General features: G+C 34.8%; 1 protein-coding gene across 1 annotated transcript in view; it reads left to right on the top strand.

Moving 5' to 3' along the window:
• LOC131048501 (uncharacterized) overlaps nt 1-17,012 on the top strand; it is a 176,206-nt gene that overhangs the window by 156,680 nt on the left and 2,514 nt on the right. Inside the window, exon 5 of the mRNA XM_059214516.1 lies at nt 15,404-15,507. Coding sequence (XP_059070499.1) covers nt 15,404-15,507 — 104 coding nt within the window. The remainder of the gene's footprint in view (nt 1-15,403; nt 15,508-17,012) is intronic.

The following is a 17,012-nucleotide window of genomic DNA, read 5'->3' as shown; positions in this document are numbered from 1 at the left end:
CACTCCTCAGTAACAATTATATATGCCTTGATTGCTGTCTTTCTGAAGTCGTGATTTTCAATTAATTGTTGATCTCTGGTCCTCTCATAGGCATTAGGTAATGAATTAAAGTCTAGGCCATTAATATAATAGTCTTTTATGTACTATGAATGTATATAAAATTAAGTATGACTGTCATGCATATTGCAGTCTATATTTTATTATTACTATTAAATTCTGCATAAGAACATTATCAGACTTCATATATTAAGCATATCCCCATGCATACCACCAAGAACAAGGATGTTACTGCCTGTAACTTAATAACAGTTCTGTTCTGATCTGATCGATGGTGATGATATTGGATACTTTTGATTCCTTTCCTTTATATCTCTCCATTTGAGGGAGAGGTCACACCTCTTCATCATGCATGCCCTTTGGTAAGAGACACACCCTTTCACCATTAGCACCCTTTGAAAGAGTGCAACTCACTCTTATCTCTGCCCTTTGAAAGGGACACAACCTTTCACAATCAGATCTGCACTTCTGATTCCCCAAATTATCCTCCCCTCAAATGAGGTTCTCTTCTCCCTTTTATATCTCATGTTTGAGGAAGTCACAACTTTTCATCTTATGTCTTTTGTCCATTCATTAACTTAATTAAATTTTAATTATATTTAATTATATTTAATTATATTTTTTCATATTTTAATTTAATTTTAAGTTTTATTCTTTTGTATTTTAATTTTACTATTATTTATTATTAAATTATATTATAAAGTGGGACATTACATCCTTTATATATATTTATCAACATCTACAAGCATTTCATTGTACACACCCCTGCAGATCAGAGATATTCATATTAAGTCAGAATTCGATCATTTATACATTGATTCCACAGCGATCTTACCAAGTAAAGATCAGAAGCTATATTCTTGAAATGATAATAAAACAAGTAAAGCATAATTATCTTAGTGCCTTCTGCATTTATAATTATCAGACCCATTGTACGTTTGAAATCTATATTAGATTCCAGAATTGACTTGGAACAGCATATTGGAATTGGTATCAGATAAGGAAAGTTGTATTCTTGTCTACTAGAGAAAATCATATTCATACAAAACTCACTAATTAAGACTTTCTTGGTTTAAGTTTTACACAACAATAATTTCCATTATACGTCTCCAATCAAGACCATAAGGATCATAAGAATAATTGACTCATTAAAATTGCAAAGTAGAGAAAATCCTACAAGGGACATTACAGTGGTATCAGGGCTAGTGAACCTGCCAGCCTTTGGGTAAATGTCAAAAAACTTGATTAATCATGGCAACAAAAGATATCAAACCATTGGCAAGATCACTATATGAAGTAGGCAACAAGCTTAGCACTCAGTTGCAATCAAGAGACAATATCTTGAACATCTTAAATTGATAGAAGAATGTTTGATACACATTGAGGAATCATCCTCTGAAACCTTGAAACAACACAAATGGTTGAGGGATTGTGATGAGGAGATCAAATTGTTGGTTACGTCTTGTTTAAGTAAGGCAATGAGAATTTTGGTACCTTTAGTTCATGACGACAACACAATGAAAGAAGTATTGCACCTGATTGTAGACAGTTTCAACAATCTAGATGACATCAATAGTACACATTACTCAAGAAGGGTGACCATATTGAAGATATTTGTGGAAATTAGGATGAGTAACCTTCTTGTGGACTTAGGGTTGCAAGACCTGATCTACCACATGTTCTATTATTTCTTTGACACAATCAAAGTTGCACATGATAAATATGTTTTTGCAGCCATGAAAGATACTATGGTTCTCACCTAAGTCACAAGGTTCGAATTCGAATTTGAATTCAACGACCATGAAATTCGGATGAAATTCGACAAGGGAAAATTTTGAAAAAAAAAATCGGATAAAATTCGCCTTATATTATTTTGTTTATTTTTTAAATATATATATACTTCTAATAAATTATCAAAATAGCTTAACATTGCTAAATAGATTTGAAGTCATTATAAAAAGATGGCACATTTATAAAATATAAACCATAAGAAACATGTGAAATCACGATTGCGAAGATGTTTTCTTTTCAAAAAGTACAATAAAAAGTTAAGACTTTAGAACTTCAAAAAAGCTCTAAGTCATCAAGAGCACTTGGCTCAGATGGTGTAGCATCATCATTTGTATCACTATCCAATTCCTCATCAAGAAAGTCAGGCTCATCTGCAACTGGCACTTCTATGTCTTGTGGAATGCGTTGTTGTGAAGAAGATGTGGAGTGGCTTACTGATTTGTTCATGAACAATTTCAAATTGCTGCGAACGTAGACAAGATCTCCTAGCTTTCCAGACAACAATTTGTTCCTCTTCTTGGAATGGATGTGGTCAAAGCAACTCCAATTCCTCTCACAAGTTGATGAACATGCTCCTTGACTTAGTATTCTAATGGCAAAGTGCTGAAGTTCAGGAGTTTGTGCTCCATAGCTCATCCACCATCTATAACTAGGTACTGCATCTCGTTTCATATCATATTTGGCTCCTGCTACCCCAAACAACCCTTCTGCTCTCTTGTATAGCCAACTTTGGTCTCTGATTAGACATGCAATTGTTGGATCTAGTTCAAATTTGCTAATGGCTTCACGAAACCTTGCCATAATTTCAAAATCAGCTTGTCGATCAATATGAAATAGTTTAGGCTCCAAATAGCAAGCTGCTGCATGCAAAGGTGTGTGCATCATTTTCCATCTGGAATCAACTGCTGCCCATATCTCCATGTACTCTGCATCTACATTATTTAGTGCTCTTTGAATAGCTTCCTTACAACGATCCATGCTTTCATAAAGCATGCCAAGGCAAGGTTTGTTACCATCAACCATACGAAGCACATCAACAATTGGCTCACATATACTCAAAACCTTTGTTCCACTTTCCCAAAAGCTGCTGTTTAAAACAATTTGCTCTATGTTCTTGCCTTTGGCACTTTTAGAAAGCTCTGAATTTTCCCACTCATTGGAACAAATAATTGAGCTCAAAGCTGCTTTCTCTTCAACAACTCTTTTCAAAGTGATAAAATGAAGCAAATCTTGTATCACAAGGCCTCAATAACTCCCTAGATGCATGCTGCCTATAAAGACTCGATGTGAGACGATGATTTCTTATGAAGTTTGCAATTGCTCTCCCTCTATGAATTGCTTCATGTATCCATGGAAACTTAACCAAATCATGAAGCAACAAATCCAAACAATGTGCTGCACATGGACTCCAATATATTTGTGGGTATTTCTCAACAATTAGTTCTCCAGCTCCCACACAATTTGCTGCACTGTCAGTTACCACTTGAACCACATTTTCCACCCCTACTTCAAGAATGGCTTCCTCTAATATTTGAAATATGTATTCAAAAGTTTTCTTGTGGTTCATGGTGTCAATCACTTTCTAAAATGCAACACCTTCAGGACAAGCCACCAAAACATTGATCAATGGCCTTTGACATATATCTGACCATCCATAACTCAATATGGTGCAACTTGTTGCCTTCCAAGAGGCTTTGACCTCAGCTAGTTTCTCAGTCACTCTTTCCTTTGACCTCTCCAAAAGACTTGTCCTGAAAGCCTTAGAAGTGGGAGGTGTGTACCCTTTGCCAAACTCTGCAACTTTTTGAATTGCATTGCAAAAATACGGATTTCTAGCTACATTGAATGGAGTAGTACTTGTGTAAAACAAATCTGCTAGTGCATCATCCACCTGTTGTTTCTCTACTGGTTTCCAAAGACTCTTTAAAGTTCCACTCTCTTTGGATGTCCCTGTGGCCTTGGGTAGACTCGAAGAGGAAGACATAATAGATGTGGATCTAGACACATCCTCTTCAATTCCCTGTTTCTTTTGTGCCGCCTGCATCTTTCCTGCATTTGAAGAGGCTTACTCTTTCTCTAAAATAGCTCTAATTTCTTTGGACACATTTGGACATGCAGTAACACCTCCACCTTTACCCCCTGAAATACCAAGGAAGTGGTCCTTTATCCTTGTTAAAGTTCCGGTATAAACTTTCGGGCACAAGTTACAATGAAGATAAGTACCATTGCGGGTCACATGTTTCCATCCCTCTGAAGTTGATTTGTTGGGAGCCATTACAATCTGTACAATTTAGAAGAAAGATGTTTTATAATATTTAAAAAATGGACTAAATTTTATACTGGAATTGAATACAGTAAATAAAATACCGGAATAGAATACAGTAAATAGAATACACTTACAGTAAATAAAATAATACAGTAATACAAAAAATATATACAATAAATAAAGTAATATAGAATACGGTAAATAAAATATATAGTAAATAAAATAATACAATAAATAAAATCATATAGTAAATAGAGTAATATAGAATACAGTAAATAAAATATACAATAATATTCTATATTACTTTATTTACTGTATGATTTTATAATTTATTTAATTACTGTATTATTTTATTTACTATATATTTTATTATAATCTAATAATAATAAAATATAAGAAAGCACAAAAAAAATCACTGTAATAGAATTATCCCAGTGATATATGATAAAATGAAGATCACAGTAATAAAATATACAACAGAAAAGAATATATCTTTAAAAAAATAAAATAAAATAGTTTATAAAACATATCAAAAAAATATAAAACAATGCAAACTATATTATTGCGTTATATATTTATGAACTATATTTATCATAATATATAGTTCATAGTTCATAAAATTGAAATCACCTACCTGAACAAGCAGCGATGTGACGACGGCAGGCTTGGCAGCAACGACGACCCTTGAGAAGGCCTTTGCAGCCCTGCCACGAACTCCAGTCTATTGTAAATCCAGCGACAGTCACGGGAGTGAATATTGGCGACGATTTCTAGCCTTTTCAGCCACGGGAGTGAATACCCGACAGTGGATACCCGTGACCCAACAGACACAAGATCACCTCTTCACGCCGAAAATCAGCCAAAAATCACCTCTTCACAGGAGTTGTGTGTTTACAGAGGTGAAGAGTAGGTTTTATAAAAAAAATCTGCCGAAAATCTAAGAAAAAACCTGAACGCTTTTTAAAAACCCTAAAAAAAAAGCTTTTTAATTGTTAGCTTTAATAAAAAAATGACGTCGTGGCCGTACGAATTTATGGCCGAATTTGAACGTATTTGAAAAATGTTTGAAATTCGAAAAAAACTGGGCTTCATGCTTGAAATTTGCAGATTTCTGTATCTTAGGTTCTCACTATCAAAGATAGCAATATTATCTCCCAACTCATTATGTCTATGCTATGGATGCTTTGGAAACAAGAATGGTCTCTATTTTCATCCGTGTACACATTGTTCCACCATGTGTTCACACAGTGTGAGGAAAAATTAAAACCTCACTTGAATAAAGAAGAGCAAGAGAAAATCAATTCAGAAAATAAATGGGGGTAAGTTCCTTCAGTTGTACATACAGAAAATGAATGCAAGGAAATACAAGACGTGTAAATTTTTCATAAGGAGGAAGATGAATCTTCATACGTTTCTTCAATCGCAAATTAAATGGGTACTTGGATTCATGAGGGTCATGGGGCAGCCACTAATGAGGAGTTGATGCTTAAGGAACAAACTAAAAATGATAATGGCTTCACATCTGCTATAAATGATAATTTTTTTCATTTCAACGACATTACATTGTCAAATCCATTGATGTTGCATCTAGTGAATAGTGTCAAAAGAGATCAAAGAGTAGGTTGGAAGATCCATACAAGGATAGGGACACATTTACATCTTGAGTTGACTTCTTGCTTGGAGATAGTCCATTGCTTGAGAGGCACCAATTGGGGAGGAGCTTGACATTTTTTTTGTTTTGTTCTTGTGGCTGCTTGAGTATGTCTCAATCCACGATCTTAAGAATTTGTAACTATGGATGTTTAGTATGTTTTGATATATGCGAGCATTTTTGTTGCTATGGATAGCTGGTATGTATCAATTCGTTGATGGCAAGTTATTCTCATGGATAATTGAGTATGTCTCAATTTACAAGAGGAGTGGTGTACTTGCGAATAGTTGAATATGTCTTGATTCATGGGTATTGATGGATATGCAGAACATCAGCTGATATGTTCGATTTGGTGTGTGATTGTTTGTTGTGATACTTGGCGAGCTCTATTTGTGCAAAGAGTGGGAAAAAATCACCATTATATGTGATTAATTATAATCACTACCAAGGGTATTTTTTCCCCAAAAAATTGCGTTTAAAAAAAACCCATTGACAGTGATTTTCAATGCTTTTTTCACATTTAAATTGCGTAAAAATTGCATTTAAATCACATCAAAATTGTGTTTGAAACTTTGTTGATCTCTTGCCATTTTTAGGGTATTACTGGCAACCCTTGAAACCCTTGGAACGTGTGATTTTTTAATAAATAATGTAGTCGCATAACATTTTAGGGAACAATTGCAAACGAGAGCCGCTCACCAAGATGTGCATAAGAGGTGTTGGTAGTTGCTAACGTGCAAGGAGTCATTAGGCAGCACAACATGAGTTAGAAGTAGGTGTTTATATTCTGCACACTCACTCTGAATTTATATTCTGTAGGTCGTAAAAACATCATCAAATAGTGTTACTTGTTTTAAGGACCTTGATTAAAGACACTGCAGTTTAATGCCAGTTAAGATGCATATTATCTTTGTTTGGAAGATACATTTAAAGAAATTATTATTTGGTTTTGATGTGTTAGCTATGATATTTTCTTGGGAATATTTTTTTATTGAAGCATGGCTCACATTAATAAGGGTTAATCTATGCAATGACATTTGAAATGCATCTTATATTATTTCAAAGAACTCTAAATTTAGATCAGATTCCACAAGGATACATCAGGTAAAACATGGGGTTACTAGGAAAATCCCTCCTTGCATCACTAGGAAAGAAAGCTCCTGGGCCTTAGAACCAAGTTCAAGAGAATCAGTATTCTGATAGATACATTTATCTTGAGCTTTAAGTTGCATAGCCATATCCTACCTGAAAGTTGGCAATGTTTTTAGGCTGATGGGACAAGTGTCCTCTTGGAAATTTTCTTATACCTCATTCTCTATAGAAAGCTCATAGTATATAAACCAAATTGCATGTATTTGCAGATGCCAATGATCATCCAAGAGTAATCTAAAAAATGACATCTGCAAGATAGATGGCAATGAAAAGAAAATCAACTTCAGTAAATGGCTAAATCTAGAATTGTTTTGCAGTAAATGTAGATTCTTTTTGCTGTAGGACATCTTTGATAGACATGGGTAATTATTTCAACATGCCATACATAAAAATTATTGAATACCAACCTTGGACACGCTTGTCTTAACTTCTAAAACTTTATGTAGAACTAAGCATCTCAATACCTTTAGTTTAAAAGAAGGCCTTGATTTCTATATAAAGTGATATAGTTTTTGTCATCTTACTTCTGACTACATGAATCCCTCCTTGTTTTGTTCACTCTGGAGGGTATGGTTGAGGTGTTATTCAGTTTACCATACAAATCTTTGATCATATAATTAGATTATATTATTTTTAGATTGCCCTATTTCCTGTTCTCCAATAGGTGCATGACTCCTAAAGTTGCAATTTGAATGTTGAATAACCAACCCTCTGAAATCATCTTTCAAAGCTTTTGGATCACTGATTTATCTGTTGCAATAAGTATTTGAGCTCTTTTTAGCTCAGAGCCATGACTGCCATTGCTGTAATTCATGATTCCGTAGATATCTCCAATAAAAAAACACCTTTGCCATTCTCTTACCTGCAATAAAGGGCAGGAGTCTTAAGTTTTTCTCAAGAAGCATGAAAGGTTTAGAATTCCAACTCTTACTTTGCAAGTGTCCGCATCCTTTTTAAATTACTTCTATCCACCCTTATAAAATTTCCACAAACTACTATGTTCTCACACAGAAGGTGTGATCCCAAATTTTCCACTTTAAAAAAAACAAAAAAAACTATGAAGAGATGTCTCCCATCCATGCAATGTCTTCTTTGTTTAATGGCTGAAGTGGTCAGCAATGAAAGAAAGAGTACGCTAGAGCTAGCAAGTCAACAAGTAGTTTTTCTCTTTTTTTAACATTTTTTTAAACTTTTCAAACTTTTCTTTTTCAAATCCAAATTATTCTCTAATTTTTCAAAAAATCTTATACTTCTAGTTTTCTGATTTTTTCCCCAAAAGATTTTTGCTGCTATGATTTGGAGTATTATGTCTGGTTCAATAAAAATGTTCCTACTTTTGTTTGGAGTGCTGGAATAAGGGGGGCAATGTTGGAAAACATTACATTATTAGTATGTAGGTTAGTAATATAAACAGGTGATGGTTAATAAATAAATATTAGAGTAAATAATTGAGAGTTACTTTCCTACATGTATGTAGTTGGTGTGGTAGTTATTTAGGTGAAATGGGTTATAGAAGCCAATGCATTCAAGTGTATTGATCAACCAATTTTTATGCATATCATATCTTCATATAATCATGATGCAATCTATAGTTTGTAATGTCCCTTTTTGTAAATGCCCTAGTTTTTTGTCCTAAAATCACAATTCCAAGTAACTTTCCTACTAGGGTTAGGAACATAAACTTAATCATAAGATATCTCTATTTTATTGGAAAAATTGAACCATAGGGAAGCTAAAACAAGTTGACTTTGTAATGTCCCCTTTCCTAGGTGACAAGCAATTGAGCATTGATTGGCCTATCGTTAGGGTTCCCGTAGGCCAGTGGAGTGGAGAGGGGACCCATACTGAGGCTTATGGAGTTGCGCACGGGCTTTATAAGCCATTTTGGATGTTTAGAGACTGTTCCTATTTTTTTAGGGAGGACTGCTAGTTGACTGGTTGACCACCCAAAGGACTGGGGAGTAGAGCAAGAGCCCTATGAGCATTTTCAGTTGATTGGAGATTGTCTCCTACTTTTGAGGAGGATCCCTATTTTATAGGACACTGCCAGCTCACTTGCTATATTTAGACATCACCAGTGTGGTACATGCATCATCAGTTTTCAGTTTGGGTAGTCAAGTGATGGGATTTGAATAAAAATTAAATATTAAAGTATGGACTTTAATATTTAAAAAAAATAAAATAAAGTGATTATAATGTCACTTTATAATAAATTAATAAAGTGACTTTATGGGGTCAAGTTTTAAAGTAATAATAAAACATAAAAGAACCCCCGTGGCATTCCCCCCAAGGCATAATTTGTTTTTAAAAAATGTGGCCAAACTCAATGACAAATTAGACCCTCAAGTTGGGCGAACTTGCTAGGGGAATAATTATTAAATAAATTTCATTTTAAATCAGGCATGAGAACCCTAAGAGGTACGTTTAGGGTTAAGAGGCTATAAAGCAACAAGAGGAGCATTCATTTGGGCATCTTTGAATTTATTTTTACATCACAGGTTGAGAATAGAACTCTGGAGAAGATTTCAGCAGCATTTGAGTCTTTTGGGAACGAAAACTCCTTGAAGGCAAGTGTATTGGACGAAACCACAATCCACGGGAGAGGGGGATTCACTTAGAATTCCTACTGGTTCTTCAAAGAACACTTATTTCAGTGAATTGCAGATCTTATTGCAGATTTTAGAGGGTTTGTGATCTTCATAAGGGAGCCATTGCACTTCCTAAGCCAGCCGTACAACCCTCGTAGGCAGCTGTGCCACTTGCAAGACCTCTAGATGCCATACTTGATCGATTCAGCCAATTAAGGGCATAAAACTCATGCCAATCTCATGTGCAGCACTTCACAGCAGCATTTTGATTGTTTCAGCAGGCCACAAGAATAAAGTTCTCTTCGGAATGTTGATTTTCCAGTAGACTGAATAATCCAGCCTGGGAGCCAGGCATGTGACTCATTAGATCTTCAGTATTTGTTTTCAGTAATTGTAGTAGTAGCAAATAAAACTGATTGGAGCCACTTTCAGCAGTTGGGTGCTCCTAGATTGTATTCTGTGTTCATTTTTTCGATAAAGCTCATTCCAGGCTAGGCGTGGGACTCCTGGTATGCAATTCTATTGTCCTGGTGAATTAGAATTCTTGAATCTGAAAATTATTCTACTGCTGTTTCTAAATCAGAACTCTGAAATTAATTATCAGTCACTTTATTTCTGCATTTTGAATTCCAAAATTGTGGTTTATTGGTTCTCTTTATGTTAATACCCTATTCAACATAGTTTTAAAACTCGTGGACTCGCCACGGACTCGCCACGGACTCGCGAGTCCACTTTCAGATGGACTCGTGCGACCCAGAGAAAATGTCATGCAATCTTTAAAATTGAGTTTAACATGTGAAAAAATTAGGTCTCTCTGTCAGGATTCATATATGGAATATAACATTTAAGTATAAGAAAGAAGAAAGATGTTCTTATACTTTAAGTTATATTCCATATATACTGTCAGGATGTTTGAGAGTGGTTTCGGACCTCCAGGAGTTATAATGCAAAATCTAGTTTTTGGATGATTCTTCAATTTTCCAGACTTAGTTAGATTTCAGGATCAGGAAGACATTCCAGACTTAGCCAAATTTCAGGGCATTTGAAGATCAAGATGACATTCCAGACTTTAAGTTATATTCCATATATACTGTCAGGATGTTTGAGAGTGGTTTCGAACCTCCAGGAGTTATAATGCAAAATCTAGTTTTTGGAGGATTCTTCAATTTTCCAGACTTAGTCAAATTTTAGGATCTTTCGGCGATGCCCCTTGACCCCAACTTGGGGGCGTTGCCCCGAAACCCCCGTTGAAAAATATGGGGGGAAATTGCGCCGATGGAAGTAGGGAAAATTTAACCTCCGAGTCTGATTAGGCTCCATATAAAAGCATAATTAGCATTGAAGAAATCTTGGTATTATACATTTTAGAGTTGAAAGTTTGAAACTATGAGTATGTGACGTGTAATGTTTCAATTATGGCTCTTATGTTCTCTAAATGCATTAATTTCTTTATGTTTTTTTGTAAAACTACGGTTTTTTTTTTTGCCGAGACCTTGCCGAGTCTTTCACGAGTCTTTCACGAGTCCGAGTCCGAGTCCAAATTTTTGGTTTGCCGAGTCCGTGGCGAGTCCGAGTTTTTCAACTATGCTATTCAATACATTGGCATCAAACCCCAAGCACAAAACTCAAAAGAACAACATTAAAACCTCCAATTCAGCAGCTTACAAATCAGAAAAATTTCATTACAAATCGGTTGGGGATCTTTCAGACTTGATAGGGTGCTCTAGAGATCCTCTACCTTAGGCTAAGAGCGGATATACCATCCCTCTTAGCCTCATGTGGCCCATGCCATCCATATGAGGTGGTGTACCTAGTGAGGTGTCTTATAACCGTTCCCCCTCATCTTGTCATCATCCTAGTTTCTTATGATTGATCCTCTTGTGTTAATGAGCAATGGTGGAGGTGAGGGGAAAAGATTGTGGAGAGTGCCCCAGAAACCATATCTCCTAGACCCAAAGACCGTACCCATTGTACTCCTTTGGCCTGTATGGGCTCATCCTGTCCCACTTTGAGGTGGTGTATCTAGAAGAATGCTCATACACTGTACCCCTCTTGTAATACTTCTCACACCCTCCTTCACCATTATATATATATTTATTATATATTATAATTGATGAAGAATTAATGTATATATTCATTATGATAGTTTTTGGTTATTGCTGAACCCATTTATCAGATTGATATTATCAGTGTTACTAATATCATTATATTGTGTTATATTATCAGCATTATTTTATGTTACCTACATTTTATTATATTATATTTCAGTATTGTATTACATTGATAATATCATACTATATTAGCCATATTATATCAGATTTTATTAACCATATTAGCTTCAGATTTTATTAACATCATTATGTTATTTTGAAATCTTTATGTTATATTACACTAACAGTATTACTATCAACTACGTTAATATGTGAGTAAGTTAATATGTTGTATTACATTAGCAGTGTTAACAGTATAACATATTAACCGTATAAATTAAATTAGCAGCATCCTATTGGATAAACAGCATTCTATTGGATAAACAGCATTCTATTATATAAGCAGTACCATATTGTATTAACAGCAATCCTATATCCTCATGTTCATACCGTACGTATTTCCTAGGTAGTGTGACTGCTGACCACCTTTCGATCTTCCCTTATTTCCTTTTTTCTTACCTTTGTCTGGCTGGGAAGAGACTGACACCCTTTAAAGATTTCCAACGGGTATGCCTCCCCCTCCAAGGGACGTGTAGATAGAATGTCTTGGATCGCAACCTTTGCATTTAATTAATTTGGTGATCAAGACAAGTTTTGCTCAGCAATAGTGACCGCTACATTTTAATATCTATTGAAAATATTATTTAATAGTAATTGTTATTGAAATCATAAACGCAAGTTAATATTTATTGTGGCCATTAATCATTATAGTGAATATTATTTAATAATAATTATTGATTATGATTATAAATACAAATCAGTATTTATTTTATAATTATTGTGAATGTTAGTTAACAATAATAATTATTGATTGTAATTATAAAATGCAAATCGATATCTATTTAATAATTATTATGAATATTGGTTAATGAACAAATAAATAGTTTAGATCCTTTTCAAATAGAATGTAAATACTCAAAATATAAGAGATATTACAATGTTCTTGTGTGCTCTCCATTTCAATAGAGACTTGGACTTGGAAGAAACTTGGCAAGCTGATTGACTTAGACATATACCGGGGCTCAGTGCCAAAAATTCAAATATTTAAAAAGTCCTTGAAAAACAGTGAATAACAAGGAATATTGCACCCCTTATCAAAATAACTTAAAATATCATAGCAGCATTACTCAAAATTGTGATTGACTAAGCAAATGAAAATTTAAAATTATAAATTTAATTCAATTACTAAGGAATAAAAAGCTGCTTTTCCATTGGCACAACACATAACAGTTTCTATTTTTTATTTTTCTAAAATAGAGCAGGGGGTTGGGAAAGGAAACCCCAAGTAGGGTTGAGGGGCAGCACCCTTGGTGCATTTGTGATATAGAGCAGGGCCAAGAGTTGGAGACATTGCCACCAAAGCCCAAATAAGGCCGGCCACAAGGACCTTAACTAAAATATTAAAAAGAAAAATATGTATAAAAATATAAATATTTTTATAATTGCCAAGTCTAGCCATTTATATTAGGGTTTTTTGAACATTTTCCATATCTTAATCTTCTATCGTATTTATTTCCATGCAATTGTAGTGAAAATAGTTTGAAAGAAGATGGGTAAGTGAAAATAATTAAATAATCTCAAACTGGGTGATTGCTTTGAAGTGTTAGGGCTTTTTAGTGTAATGCCCCATATTGGGATATTCTTGGTTTTACATCTACAAACAATATTTAATCACAAAAAAATGATATTAGTAATAAAAAGTATAAAAAATTTATGATAATATTCAAATCAATAAAATCATAACATCATTAATATTCAGATCATAGCATATTCTTCATAGTCAATTAGATCGTGAGTTTCTTTGAAATGCTTGCAAATCGGCAATTTGCAAGGCTGGTTGTCTTTGACTTGCCAAGAGCGTGAAAGGTGGGTTGCCCTTCCACCCCCCAGTCCACCTTGGAGGCTGGCCGTCCTTCCACCTCCGATTTAACTTGATAAGGGCATGAAAGGGGGACCATCCTTTCATCTCTCATTAGCTGGGAAGGCTGGCCATCCTTCCTATTTGCAAGACAAGAAATAAAAAATTGATTTCTCAAGGAATTTACTAGATTATTTCCAACTAAATACATCTTGATGAATTAATAGATTTATTCTCAAATGGCTGCAATAACTTAAATTTCTGAGATATATTAATCACTTCTTTTGACTTTATATTCTGAATTATTCCTCAATTGGTTCTCAACTAATTAAAGAATCGATGATCAATTGATGCCTTTCTTTGATGAATCATTCTCCCTTTTATGCCTTCAAATAGGAGGGAGCCACATCCTTTCATGTTGCAAGGAACACATCCCTTCACATTCAAGCACTTCTTTGTCTATTGCTAGTTAAAAGAAATCACAAGTATCTTTAATCCTGGTTGGCCTCCTTAGTTCCATCGTTGATAATTAAATGTTTTTTAATCCTGGGTCTATCCTTTACATGGAAATTGGAAACACATTAAACGCCTGGGTTTTATTATAAATGGTGCGATATGTTTGTATATGGTGGGGGCATGACATTTAGCATTGAAAATATTGTGTGTTCTAAATACACACACAGAGATAGAGTGATTGGCAGACCTGCAGATTTGTGAGGCCTGTGAGTCAAATCTCCCCCTACACACACACAGTGATTGGCAGATCTTCAGACTTGTGAGGCCTGCAATTCTAATCCACAGGCACATTGAGGGCGGCTTAGACACAGAATCAGACTCACAAGTCCTTGGTGAGTCTCAACACTATGGTTGAAGCTCATACAGACTATTTGCCCATTAATTCTTGGAAATTAATGATATTAATTTAACAAACTACCTTTAATTACCATTTTTTTAGAGGAGGATGTGCCCTGCAGTGTCTCAAGTTCAACAATCTTTTTGATTATGCTTGAAAAAGTTGCGTTGTGAACTTCTGTAGCTAATGAAAAACTAAACTAAACTTGTCAAACTTCTGTAGCTAATGACTGGCTTATAGGGAATAATATTTGTAGCTGTTGCCACTTCAGAGGCAGCACACAACTTAAAAATGGATATATAAGCATGAGCGGAAAATGTGACCTGCATTCTTGTAATTATTGGAGTTTAATGAATGTCAATGTGAAATCTCTTGGATCCTTTTCATGATATGGCTTTCTTGTCTTTTGTTTCTTTGAAATCTCATAATCTAGTTGGCCAAAATTGAAATGCGTTTCTGACATAATATGATTTGCTTGCATGTGTGTTATCACTGAACAAGTTAACAATAATTTAACTAGAATGCTGCAGGATCCATGTACTTCAAAAGCATCCATACAATATATGAATTCTTTTTCTGAGAAAGCCGATTTATCATTTATGCTCATATATTCTTCATGATGAATGGAAGGAATGCACTTTTATTGGTATTTTTTCCGGGTTGAACAACAATCTGCAGTTTGCTTCTTATTGACAAGTTCCATGTTATCATACTGCAATTAATCTACAATACTTGTTGTCATTGGCAAAAGAAACATGTTTCATGACATTTACCAACTACACATATCTTGTGTTGATGCTCTTATTTATGTGTGTGCATTTGTAAATTATTAGAAGTTTAGGAAGGAGAAATATCTATTTCTTTAACCAGCTTGAAGGAGAATTTAGCTATTTAAATTTTTATCAAACTGGATCTCTGAGTCTTTGTTCATGTTTCTTTTTAGTGACAGTTCCTTTGATATGATATCTTTCATCCAGGTTGATGATATATTGGAATCCAAGCTGGATAGAAAGTTCGAACTTGTCACTGATAAGGGGACTTTAGATGCAATTCGGCTTCATCCTTATGGTGCAGAAAAACGGTATAGTTACAGTCCTCTTACTGACATTATTCCTGAAGATATGTTTTTTTTTCTCAAGTTAATAGCTTATCACTGGTAACCATCTTTGATGTGTCATCTAATAAACAAGGATAACCATATATCATGTTAAAGCTGATAAATTCGGACAATGAACAAGGGCACACTTACTCATTTTGTTGAGATGCATGTTTAATTTTGAGTATATTTCTGTTTCACAGTCCGTTTAGGGGTGAAATACCATGTAGATTTTGTGTAATTGGCTAGTTCAGTTTTCCATTTTATCTTCAATATTGAAAACATAAAAGATAGTAAAACGAGAATATTTCAAAATTATGAAGTCAAATACTGATAATCTAAAATATTAACTCTTGTGGTTCTGAAAATTCCATGCAAAGTTGCATGTGTTAGTACCTGAAAGGCTCTTCTTCATGAAGCCTTCCAATTTACTAGCAACCTAGCCAACCATGGCCCCATAAATTTTTTTCCTTGGTATTGGAATGTCGGATTGAGGAAATAAGTGGCTGCGTGGAGGGGCTTGTGAAGCTGGTGGTGCCATCTCCTATCAATGATCTCTCAAATGGGACAATACTTACCCTCAACGTGTAATGTCCCTTCCTTAGACAGTCCAGTTGTCAGCATGCGTTAGCCTATAATCAGGGTTCCCGTGGGCTAATGTGGTGGATAGGGAGCCCATTTTGGGTTTGGTGACATTCTGAGGAGTATTGGAGACATTTTGGGCATCCTAGGGCAGTTTCCTATTTTTTTAGGAGACTGCCAGTTGACTGTTTGACCACCGGAGGGCCAAGGAGCAGAGAAGAGTGGCTTAGGAGTGTTTATCATCGATTTGAGATAGTCTCCTAATTTTTAGGAGTATCCCTACTTTTAAGGAGGAGACTGCCAGTTGCACTGCCACATCCAGTCATCATCCTTGGACAGGTGACAACATTCAGTTTTTAGTTTGGGAGTTCATGTGGTGAATTCGGGGATAAATTTGGATTATTTAAGTAATAACTTTAATAGTTCCACTTAATTGAATAAAGTGCTTTCTTAATAAAGTATTTTTAATATTATAATAAAGGAGACCACCTTGGGCCACGTTGGCTAGGAGACACAAAATAAGTTGTTTTTAAAACAACTTAAAATAATAAAAGGCAGCCTAGGGAAAAGGTACGATCAGCATAGAGGAAGGCCAAGTATTTTAATAAAACATTATAAAGTGTTTTAAAATAAAGCATGGGAACCCTAAAAGGTACGTTTAGGGTTGGAGGCTATTAAAGTAACATGTTGGACATTCTTTGGGCATTCTTTCAATTATTTTTACATCAGCTATTTTGGAATTGAGCTCTGCAAATGGTTTTCAGCAACAGACCAGTCTTCAGGGGACGGAAACTCCTTGGGGATTAGTGAATTGGACACAAACTTAGTTCATAATTGTGGGGAATTCATAGAGGATTCGTATTTGTGCTTCAATTGAGAGTTCTATCAGTGGATTTAGACCTATATCA

The sequence above is a fragment of the Cryptomeria japonica genome, chromosome 2 (assembly GCF_030272615.1).
Source record: "Cryptomeria japonica chromosome 2, Sugi_1.0, whole genome shotgun sequence".
Lineage (NCBI taxonomy): Eukaryota > Viridiplantae > Streptophyta > Pinopsida > Cupressales > Cupressaceae > Cryptomeria > Cryptomeria japonica.
This window is presented reverse-complemented; position numbering and strand designations above follow the sequence as displayed.